At 46.3% G+C, this 23,827-nt stretch overlaps 1 protein-coding gene across 1 annotated transcript in view; it reads left to right on the top strand.

Annotated features, from left to right (window-relative positions):
- Cdyl (chromodomain Y like) overlaps nt 1–23,827 on the top strand; it is a 183,656-nt gene that overhangs the window by 115,614 nt on the left and 44,215 nt on the right. Inside the window, exon 2 of the mRNA XM_026407125.2 lies at nt 2,886–3,552. Coding sequence (XP_026262910.1) covers nt 2,886–3,552 — 667 coding nt within the window. The remainder of the gene's footprint in view (nt 1–2,885; nt 3,553–23,827) is intronic.

Raw genomic sequence — 23,827 nt, forward strand, 5'->3', positions numbered from 1 at the left:
TCCGCAAAGAGTTCATTTTGTGTAAAATTCTTTGCATTGAAATTCTATAAAACTAGAGTGACAACTGCTTAGACTTTGAGAAAGACAGTAGTACATTGATACCGTTTAGGAACAGTCACACGGGGTGGGAGACCGAGAGAAAGGAACTATGAAACCTGAAAGATTTACTTACGTGCTTGGATTAAAATTCCTCACTGACCATCATAAAAGAAATAGGTTTTAATATTATATAACAATTTACTGAATCTAAGTGATGTCTGTTTGTAGGAGATTAACTCAAATGAAAGGGATCATACAGGACTTAGATTTTCAGATCTGACTTTCGGATACCTCATGTCCCCAGTTGAATCTAAAGTTGGATTTGGCACTGTACCTTCAGGTGTGAGTTGGTACCTCCTACCCTGTGCTCGGCGCCACTTCACAGTCTCATGTATTGTTTCCTTGTCCCTGTGTGTGTTCCATTGATTCGCACCCAGTGTCTACCACAAGAACCTAGTGGTGCACCCTGTCTGCATCTGAAGGTCTTCCTGCGCCGTCATGGTCTAATGCAGGATTAGCAAACTACAGCCCACAGCTGACTCCAAGTGGTTTTTATATTTAAATACTTAAAGAAATTAACAGATAATATTAAAGAATATTATTTTGTGACACATGAAAATGAACAAAATTCAAAGTTCAGTGTCCATAAGTAGGGTTTTCTTGTTTAATGCCTCCCTAATTGTTTAAGTATTACCTGTGCCTGAGTCCTTGCTCCAGGGGCAGAGCTGAGTGTTTGGGAGATGATGTGGCCCACAAACCTAAAACGTTGACAATTCGTGGTCTACCATTGCTCTCTTTCTGCATCTGTAAAAACTCTGACCACTGAGCATACATATACACTTGTGCATGCGCTTACACACACACACACACACACACACACACACACACACACACACACCCTCTGCCAAAGCTAGTGCTGTTGTACTACCTCTCAGTTGCAGAAGGAAGCAGTACAGTACCTAGTGGGGCCTGACCCTTTAAGGAGATAATCCCGGGAGACTAGGATAAGGAGGAGGAGGAAGAGAGACTCACCCTATACCCCCAGACCCTCAATTCATAGCTTTGAGGAAATAGAGGCCAGCGAAAGGGGATACCCTGATTTAATGTGCATGCTTCTGGAATGGAAATTTATTTAGGGGGGACAAAAAAGCATTAAACATAGTTTTCCCACAGAGATAATCTCTTTACCCCTTGCATTTAAAACTTTTAAACTGTTGTTGCCATGAAATTAATTTGTGTGAAATTTTCCAGAAATACATCTTTTACTTAAAGGCTTGTATCTTTATGCAGAACTATTCACAAGTGAAGGAGCAGGGGGGAGAAAAACCATTTTAAAGTTCTCCTTGCTATGTTATGGACTGTGTGGACTTGCTCATGCTGATCTGACATTAATTTTTGACTCAGGAGATCTGTTAGGCGTGAAATCTGCCTCCCGATGAAACAAGGCCTTTTTGTTCTTAATCCTTTTTGCACGGAAGTAATGTGCATTGAATTTTAGGCTTTTCTGCAGTTCATGGCTTTAATTCTCTGTATCTTAAGTGGATGTACTGGGTAGTTTGTCTTGTCATTTTAAGAATAGGGGAATGGTGGGGGTGGGTATTTTCCCATTCTGCAAAAGTTATCTACAACTGTATTCAATCAGCCAGCGTCATTTGGCAGTATCAAAGTTAGGTACACTGTCATGTCATCTGATATAACCTTTAAATTTGCCAGAAACATTGATATTTTTGATCATTGAAGGGCTCAGACCTTTGTGTCCATAATTAAAGAGCTGCTCTCTGGCTGTGGGCCTCCGCCTCAAGATGTGAGCCACATGCTGCCCCTGATGGAGAAGGCTGATTGGAGAGAAGTTTGCATTAACTGCAGATATAACCACAGATTCTAAATTTCTGCAATAACATGTGGGCATCGTGTCAAATGTTTTTTCTTCATGTAAGCTGTAGAAGATCTCCCATTTACCTTTAGCATGTTAAGGTAGTAGAACATGTCAGGGTAATAACATACTTACAAAGCAAGGGTGTGTGACTTTACACAGTTTGACACAGAACATATCGATCATTAAATTCAGAGATTAATAGCATCTTTCTTTAAAGATACTTTCATAAAATTAAAACCAAGATTTGAAGATAAATAACCTGGCTATCCTGGACCATTTTATTATCATAAACTACCTTTTTAGTTTTGGGGAAGTGCTTCAGAATGATACTTATAATCCCAATTACATTTGCTCAGTGAGCCAACCCCACACCATGGGAAGTCCACAGTGCTTCATTGCATGTTGCCCACTGCTGGTCACCTGAGGAGGACCAGGCCCAAGGCTGCAGATGCCCCCTCCTGCTCCAGTCACAATTTTGAAAGCCAGCTCAGGTGGACAGGATTCAGTGTAGAAATAAAAATAGCCCCTTTGCATCACAAAGAAACAAGCCACCCGATGCACATCCATGTATCATCTCTTTGATGATAAATAAAAATTCATGTCTTATTGATATTTAAAGCAAGAATACGTTTTAAAATAAAATCACTTTGATAAATCATTATTGTATAATCATTGAAATTTGTTTATGCCCAATAATTAACAGAAATCATGTATATTGATATAATGCTTCGATATATGTGTACTCTTCACACATGCCAAGCATAAAATTCAAGCCTTTTGTTCAACTCCATTTCAAGGAAATTGCCCAAATCCCAAGTGTCTGTTACTGTTTTATTTTCAGATGATTGGGGTTGGGAAGAAAAGACCATTTTCATGATCTGTGGTGCTTTTCATTGTTTTTGATGTTTCCTTGTTAGGCTTGTACCTTTCTGAAAGCATAAGCTCTTATTAAGACTCCTTTCTCTATCAGGTTGAGAGAATCGTGGACAAGCGGAGAAACAAGAAGGGGAAGACGGAGTACCTGGTTCGGTGGAAAGGCTATGACAGCGAGGACGACACGTGGGAGCCGGAGCAGCACCTGGTGAACTGTGAGGAGTACATCCATGACTTCAACCGGCGCCACCCCGAGAGGCAGCGAGAGGGGACCCTGACTCGCACCAACAGGACCTCTCCCAACAATGCCAGGAAGCAGATTTCCAGGTCCACCAACAGCAGTTTCTCTAAGACCTCTCCAAAGGCCCTCGTAATCGGCAAAGACCACGAGGCCAAAAACAGCCAGTTGTTCGCTGCCAGCCAGAAGTTCAGGAAAAACACATCCCCATCTCCCTCGAGCCGTAAGAACATGGACCTTGCAAAGTCAGGTATCAAGATCCTTGTGCCTAAGAGCCCCATTAAGAGCAGGACCCCGGTGGACGGCTTTCAGAGTGAGAGCCCTGAGAAACTGGACCCCGTGGAGCAGGGTGTGGAGGACACAGTGGCACCGGAAGTAGCAGCCGAGAAGCCTGTCGGAGCTTTGTTGGGGCCCGGTGCAGAACGAGCCAGGATGGGGAGCAGGCCCCGAATACACCCACTAGTGCCTCAGGTGTCTGGCCCTGTGACTGCAGCCATGGCCACTGGCTTAGCTGTTAATGGAAAAGGTGAGTGTCCAGGTAGGCTGCCGCGGGCCATTGCCCACTGCTGGCTGGACAGTGGCCCCGGAGGGTGCACATCCTTCTCTAGAGGCCTAAGAGCAGGATCCCAGTGGACGGCTTCCAGAGCGCCCACTTGTGCTCACAGAAATCGGGAACCTGCACAGGTGTCTGCTGAAGGCTTTGGGAGATCTTCCCGACGCCCCCCCCCCCCCCCCCCAGTCTTCGGCATTCATCTCTTTAATCAGCACTCGTTGTCTCTGCGCCCTCTACTGTGTCCCCCGCTGACTCACCTGAACAGCTTTTCACTCTAAACTCCTTGTGGTTGGTACTTCTTGCATCAAGTTCCTTCCTGAAACCACCTGCCTTTCTGCCTCTCAGACAGTAGGTCTCATCTTTAAGAACCCACCTGGAGTTTCTCCGCATGGCCAGTGTAGATTTAGAAGCTGTGCTCCTTATTTTGCACACCTTCTTGAGTAACCTTAAGTGCCTTTCATCGAGGGCGTCACTAGCCTCCTGGTGGGAGTTTTTGCGGGTTCTCTGTTCGGATCCCGTTGCTCAACATGGCGCCACGGGGGGGTTTCTCTCACCCCCTGCTCCTGCTCTTAGACTCTGCGGCTTCGTCATTTATACTGTGACCTGCCCGTCTCCTAAGATGGCTCACCTGAGACTTCTCCCTCACTTGCCCACACCTTCCTGGTCACCTGCGCTTACAGAATTCCATCATATTCCTCCCCTCCAAGGCCTGGAACTGCCTCACTTTACCTGCCATAGCTTTCCTTTCCTTTTTGGGGGGGATGGGGGGGTAGTGGTGCAAAGGTTTCAACCCAGGGCCTTGTGCACACTAAGCGGGCACTGTACTGCTGAACTATGCACCGCCCCCCAATTTCTCTCTCTGCTTCCTGCCTTTGACAGCTCCCTCCATTTCCCACCATTCTTGTCCTCTCCAGTCCAGTGCCCCCCGCCCCCGCCCATGGCCTTGGGTAGCACCTGTGAGCCCACCCTCACCCCCACCCTCACCTGCCTTCCCTCAGCACCAGGGCAGTGTGCTCCCTCTTCCTCCTGGAGCCGATTCTCTGCCTGGCTGTGGGGCGCCTCCTCCTGGGCCCTCTTCACTCCTTGTTCTCTGGGCTGCAGTTTTCTTATCTGCCTCTGACCATCTGTGTGAGTCTCCCTCAGCCCCCACCCACTAGAATAATAGAAAGCCAGACAAAGAGGTATCGGTTTGTGGGGGAGCTGCTCTCCTCGGCGGGGGACTGTACTCCCACAGCCTTGCTGTGGGGCACTCAGCAAGCTTCCTTCTTGGCCTGACCCTGGCTTAGCAGCCAAGTGGGGTAGAGACAGAAACGTGGGGTTTCCTCTAGACAGGAAATCGCCACCTTGCTAGCATTTTTCAGATTCACACTTGACCCAGATGCTGCCACTCCACTGCTCCAGTTTGACCCTCACCTGGGACGTGTGAACTTGTTTACGGATGTGCCTTCCTCTGGGTCAGCCTGTTCATGGGTACAGGTCTCTTACTTATTTGTACAGGAAGACTCATAGAAGGTCAGAGGTGCAGGGGACTTCATAAGTCACCTGAGAGCATGCTCTGTTTTCCTGATAAGTCCAGAGAGCAGGATGTTCATGGAGAGAGCAGGCGCCGGGGAGGGAGGGAGAGTGTGCCTCGATCCCTCCTCCGGTGTTCTCCCTATCATGGTGCGCTGCCTCTGCTAGTCAAGGGCCTCCCATCTTTGATGACACAGAGCCAGGTACTGTGCAGGGCTCTGGAGCCACAGTCAGGGACTCGGGCAGGAATTAACACCCCACCAGCCTACCACCTAGTTTATGGCCTTCAAGCTAAATATGTTTTTACATTTTCTAATGGCTGAAAAAAATTAGAGGAATATTTACTAGCACATGAAAATTAAGAAATTAAAATTCAAGCATCTGTATATAAAGTTTGGTTGGAGGACGGCTATACGCATTCACTAATTCATTGGTTCACCGTCACGTGTTTTGTCTTGGCCATGCTCCTGTAACAAGGCAGAGGTGGGTCATTGAAAGAGACTGTGGTTTAAGGCTTGCCGATTTGGCTCTGGGAAGTCATAGAGTTTGGGCTTTTTGTTAAATTGAAGAAACATAAAGGCTTCAGAAGATTGGGGGCCCCTTTCGTGGTCCACAGAGGCTGTGTGTGTACATTTTTATGGGAGGACCCATGGATCTAAGGCTTTGACCCATCAAGGTTGAGAACCATGGTCCTTGCTGTGAACCTGGAAGGCCAGCTTTGACTGGTCACTGCTCTTGCACAGGTGTTCTTGTGGGCCACCATGCATTTAGCCTTCACACTGAGGCTCCTCAGCAGAAGCGCACGTTCCAGTTTCCTGTAGGAACAAACAAACAAGCAACAACAACAATAAAATCCCAAAGGTGGCTTTGGTTAAAACCACAAGGGGCTTGAAAGCATAGAATCTTACATTATTTTCTCCTGGTCTGTGGCATTAGGGGGATTGGTGTGGGGGTCATGCTGTCATTGCATGGCCTTCACGACACTGCCTTTCTCCAGAAGCTACTGTCCTCTTCATACCCCTCTTGCTCCCTTCCGCCTGGTTGTTGGCCCTGCGTCCTATGTGTGGGTGAGGGCATAGGACAGTGGTGAGTAGCATACCCTGTAGCATAGCCTGTGTTGAAGTCACACTTGCTCATTCATAAGTTAGAGAATAATCCTTCCTGCCATTGGAGTGTCCTTCATGAATAAACAAGATGACAAAAGCATTAGTGTCTTGGGTAGCTGGGCCACTTGCAGACTCTTAGGTGGGCCTAGGAGGATCAGGGCCTTGGCTTCCTGGGTGTTTCGCCGCTCCATGGCACAAGTGCTGCTGTTGCTCCTGCACCGGAGTGCAAGCTCCTTGGGGGTAGTGTGTGTCGGGGGGCGGCTGAATGGGCGGGTTCTCTGCAAATCCCTGTGTGTGACTGATTCCGAGAGGATGGGTGCTTACTGAAGAGACTGTGACAAGTCCTTGTGCTGTCCCCGCCCCCCATTACTGGCTCAGAGCAACTCAAGGAGAAATGCAACCAAGATTATAAGGAACGAGGGCCAGAGAAAACCTCCAAGAAGCCACGTATTGCCTTTTGCTGAGTGAAGCTCCGGTGGATTGTTGGGCCACACACATTTTTAAAGTGGTTGTTTGTTTTACTTTCCAGATTAATTTTAGAGATGATAAGAAAACTGATTTGTTTTCTACAGTTAATTGAAGCAGATACTGGTAGAGTTGTTGGGAAATGAACCATCTCCTGTCCAAGACAGTAATCATGTGCACTCGAGGGATGTATCTGCCACATAAAACAACAGATACCTGAGTGTCTGGGAACCAAAAGAGTGGGTGTTTCTGGGACATTTTAACCCCACACACTTGCCTTTATAGATAACCACATGGACATTTACTTTCTAACTATTCTAAGTGTGAAGCTAAGGTTTAAAAGATGAATACACTGCTTCACTCAAATGAAATTTAAAAATGCAGTTAATGCAGCTGTCATCTTATTACCCCTCTTTATCATTAAGTTAGGGATGAATCTTTGCTCTTTTAATTGCCGAATGAATTAATCCTACAAAAGAAGCAATTTGCTTTTAAAAACTGGATTATCATGACTTTGTTCTTTCATGAGTTCAAACATACAATTGTTCATCATTCCATATGTAAGGATTTGGAGAAAATGCTATTAGAAAACTTTGAAAAAATAAGTAAATAAAAGAGGCCAGGCACCATCTCGCACGCCTGTGATCCCGGTGGCTCAGGAGGCTGAGGCAGGAAGATCGAAAATTCAAAGCCAGCCTCAGCAAAAGTGAGGCTCTAAGCAACTCAGTGAGACCCTGTCTCTCAATAAAATACAAAATAGGGCTGGGGGTGTGGCTCAGGGGTCAAGTTCCTTTGAGTTCAATCCCTGGTACCAAAAAAAAGTGTAAACCTCAGCAGTATTATCATGTGGAGCTGGCCATTAGACGTTCAATTCAAAGCCAGCAGACATAGCAGGAAGGTGACTGAAAGCCCCTTGGCACACCTTCTGTCCCATGAGCATGTCAACCAAAGGAAGGTCCCAGGAGAGCCTGCTCTAGGCAGCCTGGCTGGAGTGCGACTTCCTCTCGCTGACAGCAGATGATCTGGCTCCCCTTTCTCCAAGATCATCAGGTTCATGTAGAGGCTCCTCGCCCCACAGGGCCACTGAAATTTAAAAATGCAGTTAATGCAGCTGTCTTATTACCCCTCCTTATTAGTAAGTTAGGGATGAATCCTTAAGCATGTGATGTAGCTTTCATTGAAGTCTTGCAGTTCTGAAGTCAGAACTGACTTCACCCCTGGGGAGGGTAAGAATTCAGGAGGCCAGTGTCCAGTAGCAACAGCCATTTAGTGAGGCCACAAAAGAAATGTCCACTTGAGAACAGCAGATGTTTGAAGCCAAGTTAGAGCAGACAAGCAGTTGAAAGTGTCTGTAAGGATTTGATCCAGAAAGGTCTCAATTGGAAACCAGCAAGCAGTTGGTATCTCTGTGTACCAGGCCCCGCGCTCAGTGCTTCTAAGTGCTCACTGAGTCCTTCCAAGGAATAGAGCTGCTTAAACATGGAACGGTTCAGAAGCTGAAAACCAGACCACACCACAAGAAAATAAGTCTTTTAGGGAAGTACATGGACATCCTTCTCCCCACCCACCCCAGCGTGCATCGCCCATGTCCTCTGGTAGAACATGTGACCACCCAGTGCAGATAGGTTCTTCCATTTCTCATGGGCAGCTCGGTGGTCCCTAAACCTGGGTGTGCTCAAGAATTCTAACGCAGAGTTCTCACTAGACGCAGTACCACGTTGAGAAGATCCAGCAGACTCCATTGTTAGCCTAAGAAGTGGATTGTCCCCAGGAATCTTGAAAACATATAAAGTGTAATAACTTTATTTAAAAACTTATAAATGTATGGTTTTTATGTCAACCACTGTTGTATAGCCAGGCCCTTCAAAAGGGGATACTTGTGTTTGCCACTTGTTGGAGAGCCAGGGCCTTTCAAGTATGGATCCATTGACTGGGGTGCACACCCAGGAATCACCATTTACTCTTTCCAGTTCAGATTTCTTCAAACTGGAGAAGTGCTTAGATGTTTCTGGATCTTGAATGCATAGTCCTCGTTTTTGTTTTGTGGGGGTTTTTTTGGAGGGGGGAAGGATTCTTCATATTTCTTTTTCACACCTGGTTTCACATTTATTTTTAGCCTAAAGCCTATCCAAAGCATGTGATGTAGTTTTCATTGAAGTGTAAGCTCCCCTTTTGTGGTCACATCTCCAATTTTATGCAACAGTGAATGAACCAGTTGGACCAGCCTAAGAAGTGGAGGGAAGGAGAAAAGCATTTCCCTCCCTTCCTAGGTTCATGGGGGCCTGTGAGTAAAACTGAACTGACGAGAGAGAGGGGACAGGAGGGGAAAAGGCTTGTACGCTGAATTGATGTTTTTAATTTTATGTGTTTGGGGGTTGGGCTGCCACAGAAAAGAGGAAACTCCCAAAGGAGTGACTACAGTTAAGAGTTTCTGTGCCATTTTAACAAAGGACAATAAACTATGGAGTGACTAGACGGGGCACTGAGGGCTTGAGTTCTAGATATATAAATTGAGAAAGGTAAATATTTGTGCAAACTAATGAAGATAAGGACTTGTTAGCAAAGTTTGTTCATGGAGACTCGTCTCATTTCCACCTTCATTGATAAGGATTCTTTTCCTGGTTCTGAAAAGGAGGATGCTTTTGTAAATGGAAATTTATGCCCCACTTCTAAGCAGAAAGGGGGAGGGTAGAGTCGTTCTCCCAGCTGTAGCTTCTCATTTGCCTTCAATTCAAAACAGTTCTTATACCAAAGTGGCACATTTTCAGTGGCATGCCCTGATCCTTTGCAGAAGTTAAGGGAACAGCTCCAGCCAGCTCTTGACCAGCACCCGTGGCAGCCAGGCCTAAAGGCTGACTTTCTTACTCTGTGTAGGCACCAAACTTTTCAGAGAGTGCCCCCCATCCTTACTGTACTGTTAAAATGTTTTATGACATTATTAAGGATTTTAGGACTCTGGGCAATGCTTATCCAGTGAGCCCTTAAAACCCTGCTTCTAGCCTAGAAACTAAGTTGGAATGTGATGTGATCACTTAGTTCTCTTGTTGTTTCAACTTTCTGTTGTTTGACTCTTTTTTTTTTTTTTTAAATGCCAGTGATTCTCAAAGGTGGTACCCAGACCAGCAGCATCTGGGAATCTGTGAGATTGCAGATTCTTGGGCCCTACTTCACCTCTTGAATTGGAATCTCAAGTTGGGGCCCAGCAATCCAGCATGCTCTCTATGTGTTCTGATGCCTGCCAAGGTTTACTCTGTTGTATTTTGTTTTATGTTTGGTTGGCAAAGTGGAAAGTAAATAAAAATATACTGTTAAATAATTCTATTTATGACATATTTTAGTTTCTTATTGCTGTATATATTTAGTTCCTCTTTTATCATTGTTTAACTTTGCATATCTCCCCCCCCCCCCTTCTCATGCTGGAAATTGAACTCAGTGCCTCATACGTGCTAAGCTTGTGCTCTACTAGCCACACCCCAGCCCTAGTCTAGATTTAAGATTGTCTTTAGGCTTTTTGATTTGGGGAAGAGCTATTAGGGATTGAACCCAGAGGCATTTAACAACTGAGCCACATCCTAGTCCTTTTAAAATTTTACTTAAGAGACAGGTCTTGCTAAATTGCTAAGGCTGGCTTTGAACTTGCCATTCTCCTATCTGGGCCTCCTAAGCCACTGGGATTACAGATGTGTGCCCCTGCACCCAGCTTGATCATTTTTAATACAGATTTTAACAAGCATCATAAAATAATAAAAAACACCTAATCGTTGACACAAAATCCCTACCTCCTTTTTACTTTCTAGAAATAACTGCTGCTAACAGTTTTCTTCTTTTAAAAATGGTCTAAATATGTAGCAACCTGCACATACTTGTTGTATGTTCTACAACTTGTGGTTTGGTTTCTTTTAGGATTGTTCCCCCTACCCCCATTTTGTAATACATCTTGGATATTTTTTCATATCCACACAAATCACTTAACTCCATTCTTCTAAAAGACTTGTGGTCACTTGTTTATCAGATAGTATATATATGATAACAGTGTTTTAGTGAGCTTTTTTCGCTGCTGTGACTAAAAGATCTGACCAGAACAATTTTAAAGGAGGAAAAGTTTATTTGAGGTTTCATGGTTTCAGAAGGCCAGCTCCATTCCTTGGGGCTCAAGGTGAGACTGAACATTATGGCGGGAGAGGGTAGCACAGGGAAGCAGCTCACATGGGGATCAGAAAGGAGAGAGAGAGAGAGAGAGAGACAGACAGACAGACAGACCCGACTCCACTGGCTAGAGACAAATACATAACCCAAAGCCATGCCCAAATTCCCACCTCCTCTAGCCACACCCTGCCACTTCAGTTACCACCCAGTTAATCCCTGTCAGGATTAATTCACTGATTGTGGTAAGACGCTCACAACCCAATCATTTCTCCTCTGAACCTTCTTGCATCATCTCACACCGGAGATGTGTGAGGGGGGGACACCTCACATCCAAACCGTAACAAACAGTATTTTTCAGCAGGAGCACTTCGGATTTGGGCTGGACACTCCCCCCCCCCCCCCCATTTAGTGTCCCTAGCCCTGCCCTTAAGATTTTGGTATGGCTTTGGGCATTGTCATAAACCAGAGTCCCACGTTGCCGGTGCCCCTAGTCTGTGAGAGCTGCACTGCAGACATTTCAAAGGTCCCCACCATTGATGTTACAGCTGCAGGAATGTTACCACGTCTTGTTTTAACCAGAAGTAGCAGCATAAGTACCACAGATGTTCACACAGTACTTTAGAAGTACTTTGAGCAAAACGTGGATCTTCTTGGTTACCTCCTCTCCACAGGATACTGGGTGTCCCGGAGAGAACATTAATAGCTGGGTATCATTTTAGACCTTTTTCTCTGTGTGTTCTCTTTAATATGAGATCATACTATATACATGATCCTACATTTTCATTTAACATCGTGTCTTAGAGAGCATTCTGTTTTAAGATATGTCATTTCTCTCAAAGTTTTACCTTTATATAGATATGATTTCATGTTCCTGGAGATGTTGCCAGACCAATACAAGAAACACTCAGGTTCTCTTCGCCCAGAGTCACCAGGCCTTTGTCTTCCGCCTTCTTTGCTTTCTCTGTCCCGTGTCTCCCTCTGCCCAGGTGTGTGTTTATATACACATACGTATATGTGGAGGCACGTTTTTTTCCTGAACTATTTTAGAGTTTGTTGGCAACTTGCTGTTGTAAACATTAGCCTAACACAGGCTCCGTAACTGATTTAAGAGTTTGATAGATTTTGCCACATTGCTGTCTCAGAAAGCTGTGAGGTTGTGACTCTTCATTTACCTGTTCCTAACAGACGTTTGGTCCATTTTTCAGTATCTGCCAGAGAAGGTAGAAAATGATATCTCGTTTAGATTTTAAACTAGGAAAACTTTAAACAGGTTGATCATTCGCATGCATTTGTCTCCGGCTTCTCTTTGTATAACCCTTACCTACTTTTCTTTTGAGTGGTTTACCCTTTTCAAAATGGGAAGATTTCTGGAATGTGCATGTCCTTGCCCAGGGACTAAACAGTCTTCTCTGTGTGCTTGAGCTGTAGTGTGCATACTTAAAAGGGTGCCCTTCAAAAGAGGTCACCGACTTATAGTCCTGACCCACTCACAGGCTGATACTTCCATAGTTACAACTGACTAGTCCCTGCCTCAAGGGACTAGAAAACCACAAATTAATTTACATTAATTTTATGGTTATTGCTTCAATTTTTAAAATATTTATTTTTTAATTATAGGGGGGCATAATATCTTTATTTCATCTTTATGTGGTGCTGAGGATGGAACCCAGTGCGTCCCGTGTGCTGGGTGAGCGCTCCACCACTGAGGTGAGGGCTCCACACCCCAGCCCTCTTGCTGCATTTTGCATACACCAAAAGATACTGCTTTAGGGGCTGGGTTGTGGCCCAGTGGCAGAGCACCCGCCTAGTACGTACGAAGCCCTGGATTCAATCTCAGCACCACATAAAAATAAATAAACAAATAAAATAAAGGTATTGTGTCCAACTACAACTAAAAATACATTTTTAAAACCAAAGATACTGCTTTAATTTGGAGTATAAGAGAAATTTGGATTCTTTAGGTCAGATGTCAAAGGAATATTTCTAGCTATAATTCCTGTTCCCTTTTGAACTTTAACTCGTTCAGGGACAAAAGAAGAAAGTTACATTTTTGTGTTGAATTTCTTTTCTTTAATATTTTTTTCTCATTGCTGTGATATTTGCTTTTATACCAGTGGGAGCTGAATACCTATTACAAGTCCCACATATCTTCTGTATTCCTGTTTTTGCTGCTGTCATTTGCAGCTGGGTACTGCTCTTCTAGAAGATTCCTGTAGTGGCATCCTGTATCTGAGGGGTGGGGGCATCTGTGCACACAGGCCAGTCCTGCACATCATGCTCTCACCCCCGAGCAGGCTCTTGTGTTGCCGTTGCTTGTCTTAAGTTCCTCCGACATTCTTCCTAATTCAGCGAATCTTACTGAATGGGAGAAACTGGTTGTGAAAGGGAAAGTGATTTGATAACAGTAACTTCAGCAGAGCTGTTGGGAGAATAGGATCCACAGTAGAGAACTCACTCCTGACTTCCATCTAGTTCTTTATAATGTTGTCACATGGTTTCAAGTGACTTTCTGTAAGTACAGTTCATACCACTGATAGGTACTATGTGAGAAAGGACTTTTTCTGTTTTCAAAGTACATAGTTAAACTCAAATCGAATCAAACAGTCAAATGCATCTTTTGTCTCATATAACTAAGATCCAGGGCCTGAAAAAATAGAGAGGCAGCCCTTAACCTCCTCTGAGCTCAGGTAGACCCTTCCCACCTGGAATCAAGATACTGTCAGGGTGTCTGACCTCTCAGCAGACCAGACAGAAAAGGGACTTCTCCTCAGAAGTTCAAAGGGGAGCCAGGCATATGATGCATGCTTGCAATCCCAGTAATCTGAGAAGCGAAAGCAGGACGTTCACAAGTTCAAGACCTCTTACAACTTAGCAAGACTGTCTGAAAAAAATAAAAAAGGTCAGGGATGTAGTTCAGTGGTAAAGCATCCGAGGTTCGGTCTTCCATACCACCAAAAAAAAAAAAAAAAAGGAGAAGAAGTTAAAAAGGAGAGATCAACTTCATCTAAACTTCTAAACTCTAATCTAGAAAGGGAGTTGGGATTCCCTGAGGGAATTCCAGAGCCATTGGCAGTGAAAGTAGGTACTGGGCAGACCTGAACATAGAAGTCAAGAGGCTCTATCCTCTCTTAACATGTACGCCACTTTTTATCAGTCAGCCACTTCCTTACAAAAGAAAGGCTATTTGAAAGACAGTTTATTGGGAACTCTTGAAGGAAGAGGGAACAAAATTTCCCAAACTCTTGCTTTGTGAAAAAAAACTCTTAGGTGGCATGGAAGGGTACAGCCCAGTGGCAGAGGGCACACCAAGACCCCAGCACTGCAAAAACAGAACAAAATGGCTGGGACGCCTACATCTGGTGAAGGAGAGTCAGTTCCCTGGTGGAATCTATGAAAATGGAAAATGTAATGGAAAAGATTCAGAGAGATCCAGAATAGACGCACACATACACCAACATTTCAGATGGTAGGAATGGAAAAGTATCATGACTAATGTCTCAAATCATCTTTAGAATCTCCTACATTGTCCAATTGTTCACACAGAACAGGTGCTTACCCTACATTTCAGTGTTCGTGAATGAGTTGTTGGAGGAATTTCTACCATTTGTGTTTCCATCTTGTGTTTGCATCGTCTGAAAAGATTAATTGTCTGGGTAATTAAGAAATTACAGACAGTAGGAGGTGAATATGAAGTGATTCCTAAAACCACAAATCAAAGTTAATGTTACAGGACATCTTGTAGAAGTACCAGGGAATAAGGCCTCTCTGTGACGGCATCCAGGCAGAGCTTGATAGTGACCACTGTCAAGCCTCTCACCCGGATGGATCACCTCCACAGCTCGCAGTCTCAGAATGAGCTTCGGACAAGCAGATCTGTCCCAGCTCCTGGGGTTCCTGGTCATTGGAGGGAGAAGTAACCCGGGCTCGTGTCTCCATGTGTTTCCCCCTTGTCATGCCAGCCTCAGCCTTCAAGGCCCTTTTCCCTTGAGCTGGCTCCTGCCCCTTCTCACCCACCTCCTGACCTGGTGACACACTGTCATGTTCACGGCTTTGCCTTCATCCAGTTCCCCTAGTGCTCAGCCTCCCACGAGGATTCCCCACACCTTCCTGCCCTACAACACCCAGCACCAGCTCCCCTTGCAGCTCCTTCCTTGTCCAGTCCTGCGTTCCGATCTTTGTCCCCTCTTGCTTTGATTGACCAGCTTCCTGGTCCTCTTCCAACATCCCTCAGAGAGGTGGGCTTTTGAGTCGAGGCCTTGAGTCACTCTCCAGCTCCTCCCGTAACCTCAGAGGACTCAGCCTGCAAGGGGAGGCCAGGAGGGCCTCCTCTGTCCTCCCAGCAAATGGCTGCCATTCACATGCACCTGCAGCCTCTAGGCCCACTACCCCTGTTGTCACAGCCACCAAGTGATGAAATACACCAGGCAGAAAGATGGGAAGGAGCCTGCTCAAATCACACAGCCTAATCCCCAAGTCCCATTCCCAACTATGTCCTCTCCATAGTTGGGAATGATTTTCTCTTACAGGGGGGAAAATGGTTTTCAGGTGCAGATGCCCGTCACCTGCTTCTTTCTGTTCAGTTTATGCCCCTGCCCCCACCCCATCCCCACCTTGTAACCAGCAATCTTAATTTCTCGGCCTCTGGAGTTCCCATTAGTCCCTTTTCTGCCAGAATTTTATTATTATTTTTTAAGAAAATCTGTTGCCACCTTGATGTCTGCTTTGTTCTTAGGCCACACTTCTGGAGAATTCACTTCAGTGCTGCCAGCTCTCTTCTCTTCCCTGCTTATCGCCCCTGGGTTTGGCTTATTCCTCTCTCACAGACACTCAGCACCAGGGCCGCTGGTCTGCGCTGGTACTCAGACTCCCCCAGAACCAGCCCTCCTGGGGCTGGGGGCATTGCTCTGTTGCTCAGTGGCAGAGTGCCCAAGGCTCTGTGCCATCCCAACTAACAAGCCACACTCTAGCCACATTGAATGTTTTTGCTACACGGCCCCATCCCTCCCACCCCCTGCACCAAGGTTTAAACCCAGGGCCTTGTGCAGGCCACGTAAGCACTCTACCACTGAGCTACATCCCCAGACCTCTTTTTAAATTTTTGTTATGTTAAACATTTTACCTATACAGTTCAGTGACATTATATGTATTTATATTGTCATGCACAGATCCTAGAATCCTTTTATCTTTTTCATCCTATTTTTTTTTTTGTGGTTGTAGATGGACAGTGGCCTATATTTTATTTGTTTATTTTTATATGGTGCTAAGCATTGAACCCAGTGCCTCACACATGCAAGGCAAGCACTCTGCCACTGAACTATAGCGCCAGCCCCTAGAACTCTTTTATCTTATAAAATAGAAGCTCCATACCCAGTCAATACTGCCTCTCCTTCCCCCAGTCCCTGCCAGCCACCTTCCTACATTATGCCTGAGTTGACCACTCCTGGGTACCTGATAAAGTGGAATCGTGCAGTTTTTTCTGTGTAGACTCTTCATTTCTTGTTAGGTTGAATAGTGTTCCCTGGTGTGTTATATGCCACATCTTGTTTATCCATTCCTCCATCCTGGTCACTTGGGTTGCTTCCGCCTTCGGTGTTGGGAATAACACTGCTGTGAACACGTGTGCAGCTACCTACTCGAGCTGCTGCCTTCACTTCTTTGGATAAACACTCAGAAGTGAAACTGTTGGATCCTGTGGTCCTTCTGCTCTTAAGTTTTGAAGAAATCCCCACACCTCCCAACCCCCTGGTACTGGGGATCCAACCCTGAGTGCTCTATCACTGAGTCACATCCCCAGCCCTCTTTATTTTTTGAGAAAGGAGCTCACTAAGTTGCTTGAAAGTCTTGCTAAGTTCCTGAGCTGGGCTTGAACTTGCCATCCTCCTGCCTCGGCCTCCAGAGTTGCTGGGGTTACAGGCGTGCTCCACAGCACCCGGCCTGCACAGTTTTCCACAGCAGCTGTCCCATTCCTACGGGCGATGCACAGGGGCTCTAGTTTTTCCACGTCCTCACCAGAACCCATCATGTCATCCTGGGTTTTTAAGATCCTTGTTGACAGAACACTCTTCTCTCTGTTCACCTTTTGCCTCTTTGGCCATTTCTTCTCATTTGCCTTTGTGAACTGTTCTTCGACACCCCTAAGGTACACTGCTTGCTGCGGCACTCACGGAGGGTATTGGTTTGATGGCCCAGGTGGGATTCTGGCTGCCCAGGGCCACCTGCACCCCCGCCCTAGGCACCTGGAGGACCTTTTCGTAATTAGATGAGGTCGGCGGGTTTACGCTCCTGCCCCCACATCCCTCCTGCACTTACACTTTTTTTTTTTTAATTGATATATTCCTCTTCCCTGCAGACCCCAGCATGCACAGGACCTGCCTGGGAGGGAGAACTGAGACATGCCATCTTGTTTTTCCACTCCGTGCCACACTGGCACAGATGAAGCATTTTCTTCTCTTATGGTTCATCTTAACATGCTTTTCATAAGTACCTGTTTTTGAAGATTAATACTACATTGTTTTATCTGAGAAAAATCTAGTTCAAAGAGTCATTAGGTTTCAACATACAAAAGGAATCGTAAAGAGCACCCCCACCTGGATTGGGGGTGCTCACCTGCCTCTGGGTATCCCAGGAATGAGGCTGCTCCAAGTTCTGGCTCCTGATTAACTGTCTTCTGTGGCAGTTAGTCTAAGTTCCAGAAACAGGGCTTTTTCTGATCATCAGGCATTTATATCAACTTTGTTTTGAGGTTCTGATTATGTCCCGATCCGTATACTGACAGCCACTCCTGCATGAGGACATTTCCAGAAGCCATGCCCTCTCATCATGCTTAATGAACACCTGCTGTGTGCCAAGAAGTCTCAGTTCAGAAACACACTGCCCCTGACTTCTGGTAGCTTCTAGCCTGCTGGCAGATGTTTAAGAACACGAGTTTCTGATCATGGGGCCATTTGAATGGCTTTGTAGTTGACAGAGCCGCAGGCCGCACACCAGAGGCCCAGATGCTCTGTGGTGTTGCAAGTTCCGCCCTGCAGGGGTGGCCAGCATTCCTTAGAGCCAGAGCAGGAGATTGTAATGAACTAATCCTTGCACAGACCTGCTCTTGCTGGGGTGGTGACATCTAATGAGATAAACTGTCTCTATAAAAAAGTAATTACCCTAATATAGTAAATACTCATCTCCCCTAGTGATAAGGATCTAATGTAACGGCTTCTCTGTCTAGGACCATAAATAGAATCCACCGAGGCATTCAAAATAGGGAATATTAGGAGAACATTTTAAACCTTCCTTCCAGAGTGAGAGTTATTCCAGATTACTCCCTGAGCTACTCCCTGAGCTTCTCGTCTGTTCTCAGGCAGATAGATGGGTTTGCTGCTCATTCTTTCATTGCCGGGCCTCCCCCCAACCCCGTTTTTGGGAAGATGATACTTCATTATCAGCTTTATTTATGATAACTGCTGCGCCCCCCCTCCCCCCACGGTGTTTTTAATGGGAACGTTCTGGATTCTCAAATATACCTTAAAACAACCCCCTTTCTGCCCAGTTACCTCTGTCATGGTCATCTTAAATTCTGCTGCAGTGTAAGTCTTTATGTATGTGTGGCAAGGGGAGAGGAGTGTAAATGACCTTGTGCTTCAAGGGACACGTGCAGGTGTTGCCTAGGACCATGTCGTCTATTTAGAGCACAGCATGTACTGTAACTCCCCTCAGCCGACCCTCATGCTGAGAAGTCCAGGCAGTAAAGCAGATGTTTAATCGCCAGCAGACCCGTTAGTCCTTGTGACATCAGCTGACCTTTGGGTGAGTCCCGACCATTTGCACAATAGACTTAGGAAGATGACGACAGCTCTTCCATTGGCTGGGCCATTGTCCCTGTTCTAGCATGTTCTGAACTAAAGAACTTATAGCCCTCTTTACCGTAGTCACCACATTTACCATTACATTACCTTTCACACCACAGTGTGGTATCGGAATGTCGGTATATCACAGTCCTTAGTGTGGTGGTACTAAGAGGTGGGGCAGGGGCCCAGTGGGAGGGATTTGGTCATTGGGAGCATTCTCTATGTGGGGATTGTGAGTCCCCATCTTCCCAAACTCCTCCTGGCTTCTTGTCTGGCTGTGTGGTCACTTTCACATACTCCTGCCCTGATGCCATCTGCCATGCGGCTATCACCAGAGCCAAGCCAATCCAATGCCAGTGCCAGGCCCTTGAAATGCAACCTGAAAAGTTTTCTGACCTAGAGTATTTCCTTATAGTAACAGAAAATACTGTTACAACACTCCATAGTCATAGCACCATTTCTACTATTAACTATAGTCACGTGGAAAGTCCTTGTAGAAGATTACTAGTCCTGGTAAATTCTTAAAATCAAAGAGTAATCTGACATGGTCTGTGAGGAGGAGAATCTACAATTTTAATTATGTTGGTGATGCGGGGAGAGTTTTGCATTTTATCAGGTAAGGGAAACTGCCTGTCCTGTGGATGGGTGCTGTGATGTTTATTGAATGCAGCACACATTAAAACCTGAAGCTCTTAAACGAGATGGGGATTAGTTTTCATTTTGCTGATGTTTTAAGTTATGTATCCCATGGTAGCAATCTAATTCTAGCATTTTCTTCTTTGGATGACACTTTGAGCAAAGCCTGGCATTACCTCCAGAGGTTAAATGACGTTTGGGTTTTGTAGGAATTCTACACGAAAGTGTCATGTGAACATTATCAGCAAGGACCATGCTGTTTAACCGCCGTGTCGCCACGTTGAATCGTGGAGTGCTGTACTGTGCTGCATGGCTGCCTCTGTGTGTCTGCCTTAGGAAGGTGCCAGTCTGGGAGGGGAGGGACAGGGCCAGGCTGCCAGGCCAGCTCAGAAGGTGTCACCTTAGGTACGGTGCTGCTGATCCCATGATTTGTACTAGTGTTGGAAGGATTTTAAAGGGAAAGTAGAAAATAGATTCTCCTGATTCCTGTCCTAAATTTGACTTTACTTTTTCCGATGAACCATATTCGATAGAACAAAAGTTCTAAAACTGTGGCAAGCTGTTTATTCTGTTACCTGAATTGCCACAACTTTATGATGACAACTGGAGGAGTGGGGGAAATAGTCTCAGGCTGTTTTGTTGTGGTTTGGTTTGGTTTTATTTTGGAAGAAAGCTTGCCCTAGTCAATTTTCTACTTGCTGGGTACTCCATATGCCATTTTCTAGTAATGTGTTCTCAACAAGTGGTCTAAACCATTCTTTCCCCTATCACATGAACCATTTGGAAGAACTACCTAGCATACAATCTGATCTGTGCATTTTCCAGTTTCACCAGGGATTTTCTAATATGCATTTAATAAGCAGTTACACATTGGGTTTTCTTTTTTTTTTTTTAAGAGAGAGTGAGAGAGGAGAGAGAGAGAGGGAGAGAGAATTTTTAATATTTATTTTTTAGTTCTCGGCGGACACAACATCTTTGTTGGTATGTGGTGCTGAGGATCGAACCCGGGTCACACACATGCCAGGTGAGCGCGCTACCACTTGAGCCACATCCCCAGCCTCGGGTTTTCTTGATTATATACTCTGTGCACTGCTGTGATAGCCCTGGGTGGCACTTTTCCATAGTCTTGAGAGTTTTACATGTTACTGTATCACAAGACCACATTAGAAACTGCTGCTGCTCCAAGCTCCACTCAGGTGAGTGTACACTCGAGTTTAGGATGGCACAGAGCATGCTGCTGCAGTTTTAGCACGCACTTCCTTAATGTATGGAAGAATAGCAACAAGCCCTGTGTCAGCGTGTGGCTCTAGTATGGTTTTTAAGTAGTCATAACAGAGCTCAGAATTTGATTTTAAAATCACCATGTAATTTTTTAGATTATGTTCATAAAAAGTTAGCAAGTGTGGCTCTCAGGGTTTTGTTTGTATTCTGAGTCTGTTGTTCTGAGGTCAGCCTTCTGCAGTGGATTTTGAGTAGCTTTGGACATCTGGACATCTGTGAAGCGACATGTTGAATTCGATGCTCTATCGTGGTCCCTTCAGGGATTGTCCTGGACTGTGGCTCAAGCCAAGGGTGTCGGTGCTGCTGGAAACACCCTGGTGGAGGGGAGGGAGCCTGTCCATGTAGGCAATCACTGGGACAATGTCATGGGTTTAAAGGCCATGTTAACCTCACTGTAGGTGGCGTGGTTTTGGACCTAAATTTGAGAAGCACTGATCCAGACTAAAACTAACTGTGGTTTAGAAATTTGCTTAAGGAAATATTTAATTTCAGCTTAGATTGTTTAGCCTTTTAGCTTTTCAGATTAAGCTGACTCCTTAGTGAAAATAAGTCGCCTGGGACCTTTTGATTCTTGTCCTTCACCATGGGACAGTGTCACATACCTTCGCAGCTTCTCTCAGACCACAGTCATGGTAAATGGCACACTGTGAGCCAGCAGGCTGCTTGCTTGGCTCTCCACAGTTCCAGAGTCTCTTTTCTTTACCGTAAAACCTGCTGCTACTTGGAAGGTAATGTCCCACCTTTGAGCTTACTGCTGTCTTTCCGCATTTCTCCTCCACCCGGCAGAAACAAGCTTTAATTCTGATCAGTGTAGCCTGCAGCCCATACCCATCTGACCCACTGTAAGTTCTCCAGCAGCTCTGTCCATCCACATACAGATATTCCGCCCTCCTTAATTGTACTGCGACACACACTCGGTAGAAGTCTCCTTTCCCTTTCATGGTCATGTTCCAACTGTGTTGAGATGCTGTGTTCTTTGCTAGATTTGCTTGCCTGGTTAATCCACAGAGAGTTCCTCACTTAGCATGGACACAGGGTTGAAAAATGCCGTGCCCACATGTAGAAGTGGAGGCTGCTGGGCTTGAGCAGGGCTGGGTCGAGGGGTGGGGTGCCTCTGCATTTGAGCTCTGTGGTTCTGTGGGCATGAGGGAAATCTCTTAAAGGAACCCAGCCAGAAGGGAGGGGAGCGAGTATATTAGAAGGAGGTGTGTTTGTCATGGAATCACTTCCGCCCTGTATTCACTTCTCCAGCTGGTGCCTTTGGCCATGAGCACTGTACCCACCAGTCCAGTTCCCGGCCACTCTCTTCTATTCAGTCACCCAGGCCACGCACCGAGGCTCCCTTCTCCCACCTCCTCGCCCTGAAGCCAGCCCCGAGCCCACGCCCTCCACAGCCTCTCACCGTGGCCAGCACCCAGGCCAACCCTTAACATCCTTCACTGCCTTTTTTCAGTCCATTTTTTTATTTCTCAGCTTATGGCAGTCATATCACTGTCTTGCTGGGGCTCTTTCCTGACTTTCTGATGTACCTGAGAGAAACTCATACTGCTGCTCGGAACTCACACAGCCCTACGCTGCTGTCTGCTTCCAGTGGACTGGGCTTCCTGTGCTGTATGAAATTGGCCAATTTCTCTCTTTTCTCAGGGTTTTACATGTGTTCCCTTTTTAAAAAATCTGGTTAGCTTTTTTTCCTCCTGGTCTCAGCCCAGCTGGCACCCCTGGACTCCCCCCAGTTTCCCCCCCACCTCGGCCACACTCTGCCACTGCACAGCATCCACCTCCAGTTCTAGCTCATGTTGGTCATTCACCCAGCTACAGGTTAGGCACCATCATCGCCAGGCTGACTGCTTGGTGTTCCTAAGTTGTGGTCCTGGGTTTCTTATCTTTCTCTTCCTGCCAGGGCAGGCTCCGTGGTTTTGTCCCTGTGTTTCTGGCCAAGTGTCCAGGAATGAAGGAGTGAAGGCTCTGCATGTGGCAATCACTGTCCTCCGACTTGGTGTACTAAGCCCACTGGACACTCTGTGCCAAGAACCACGAGGTCCACTGGTGACACACATGTGACCATGTAACTAGTCTGTGTCCAGGAGCCGGTGTTTGCTGGGGAGGAGAGAAGCCTGTGACGGGACCTTGTGGGAGGCAGTGTGTAAATGTCCCTGGCGACTTGGAGAAGGGTTCCCGAGGTTCCAGGCGAGGGCACGTCTGGTTGAGCCCCACGGAAGCAGGAAGAGGGGAAGGGCATCCCCATGGGCCTGGAAGGCTTCCTGGGGTTTGGTCCAGTGGTAGGGTTGGAAGAGAAGGTCTGGGTGGAAGGCAGGGGGCAGAGTGTTCCTGACAAATTAGACACCTTTAAACCTTTTTGAAAAAAGACTGAAGGCAGTTTACTGTTCAGAATTAGAGGGTTTGGGGTTTGTTTTTTCAAGTGAAGACACCAAGGCAGATGGAAACTAAAATACACTGAAGCCAAGGGAATGATTGGTCTAGAAAATTGGCTTGCCAGTGGGCAGCAAATTAGGCCTCTAGTTGTCAGGCAGCAGATCCTAAGGATGGGGTGAGGAGTCAGGTTACAGGGGCCACACATGGGGACTCCCATAGACCCCTCTGAACCCAGGAACCTGGAAGTGTGAAACAGAGCCTGCCCGTGGGGAGGGCTGTTTTATTAGACAGCAGAACTGGGTGGGATTCAGAGAAAGACGGTGTCCAAAGGGTTGCTTCAGTGTGTTTTGGGGTATAGGGAGGAGCTGCATAGAGCCCTTTTCTGATTATAGGGCAGTTCTTAGATGTACTCTCTGGAGACAAAATAATGTTGGTAGGAAGGTTTCCTCTCCTGCTGCCACCACCTCCAGCCCTCTAGACCAGACAGACAGGGAATAGACAGGGTCGTCGCCATCTGTCTGCCCGCCTCCAGGAGAAGAGGGAGGGAAGGTTAAAGAGGGGCCAACACCCCAGGGTTTGTCCACAGCAGGGGGGATGGGGAGGGCAGAGACAGGTCCCCAGTGAGGAAGAGGCCTTCGCCCTGTGGCTCCCTTAGAAGGATCTGGGCCTTGTGCTGGAGAGGGAGCAGCAGTTCATGTTAGTGGTCATCTCAGGACAAGTGGGGCTGGGAGGCCAGAGACTGGGACTTCCCAGGGACATCCTGGTGGGACAAGCCTTGAAATTGGGATGGCACGAAGCACAAGGGACCCCACCAGACTGATGGGTCAGCAGAAGCACTGAACGTAGTTCCTAGAAATGACAGGTGCCGGTGCTGGGAAGCGGTGTCTGCCTGAT

The sequence above is a fragment of the Urocitellus parryii genome, chromosome 8 (assembly GCF_045843805.1).
Source record: "Urocitellus parryii isolate mUroPar1 chromosome 8, mUroPar1.hap1, whole genome shotgun sequence".
NCBI lineage: Eukaryota > Metazoa > Chordata > Mammalia > Rodentia > Sciuridae > Urocitellus > Urocitellus parryii.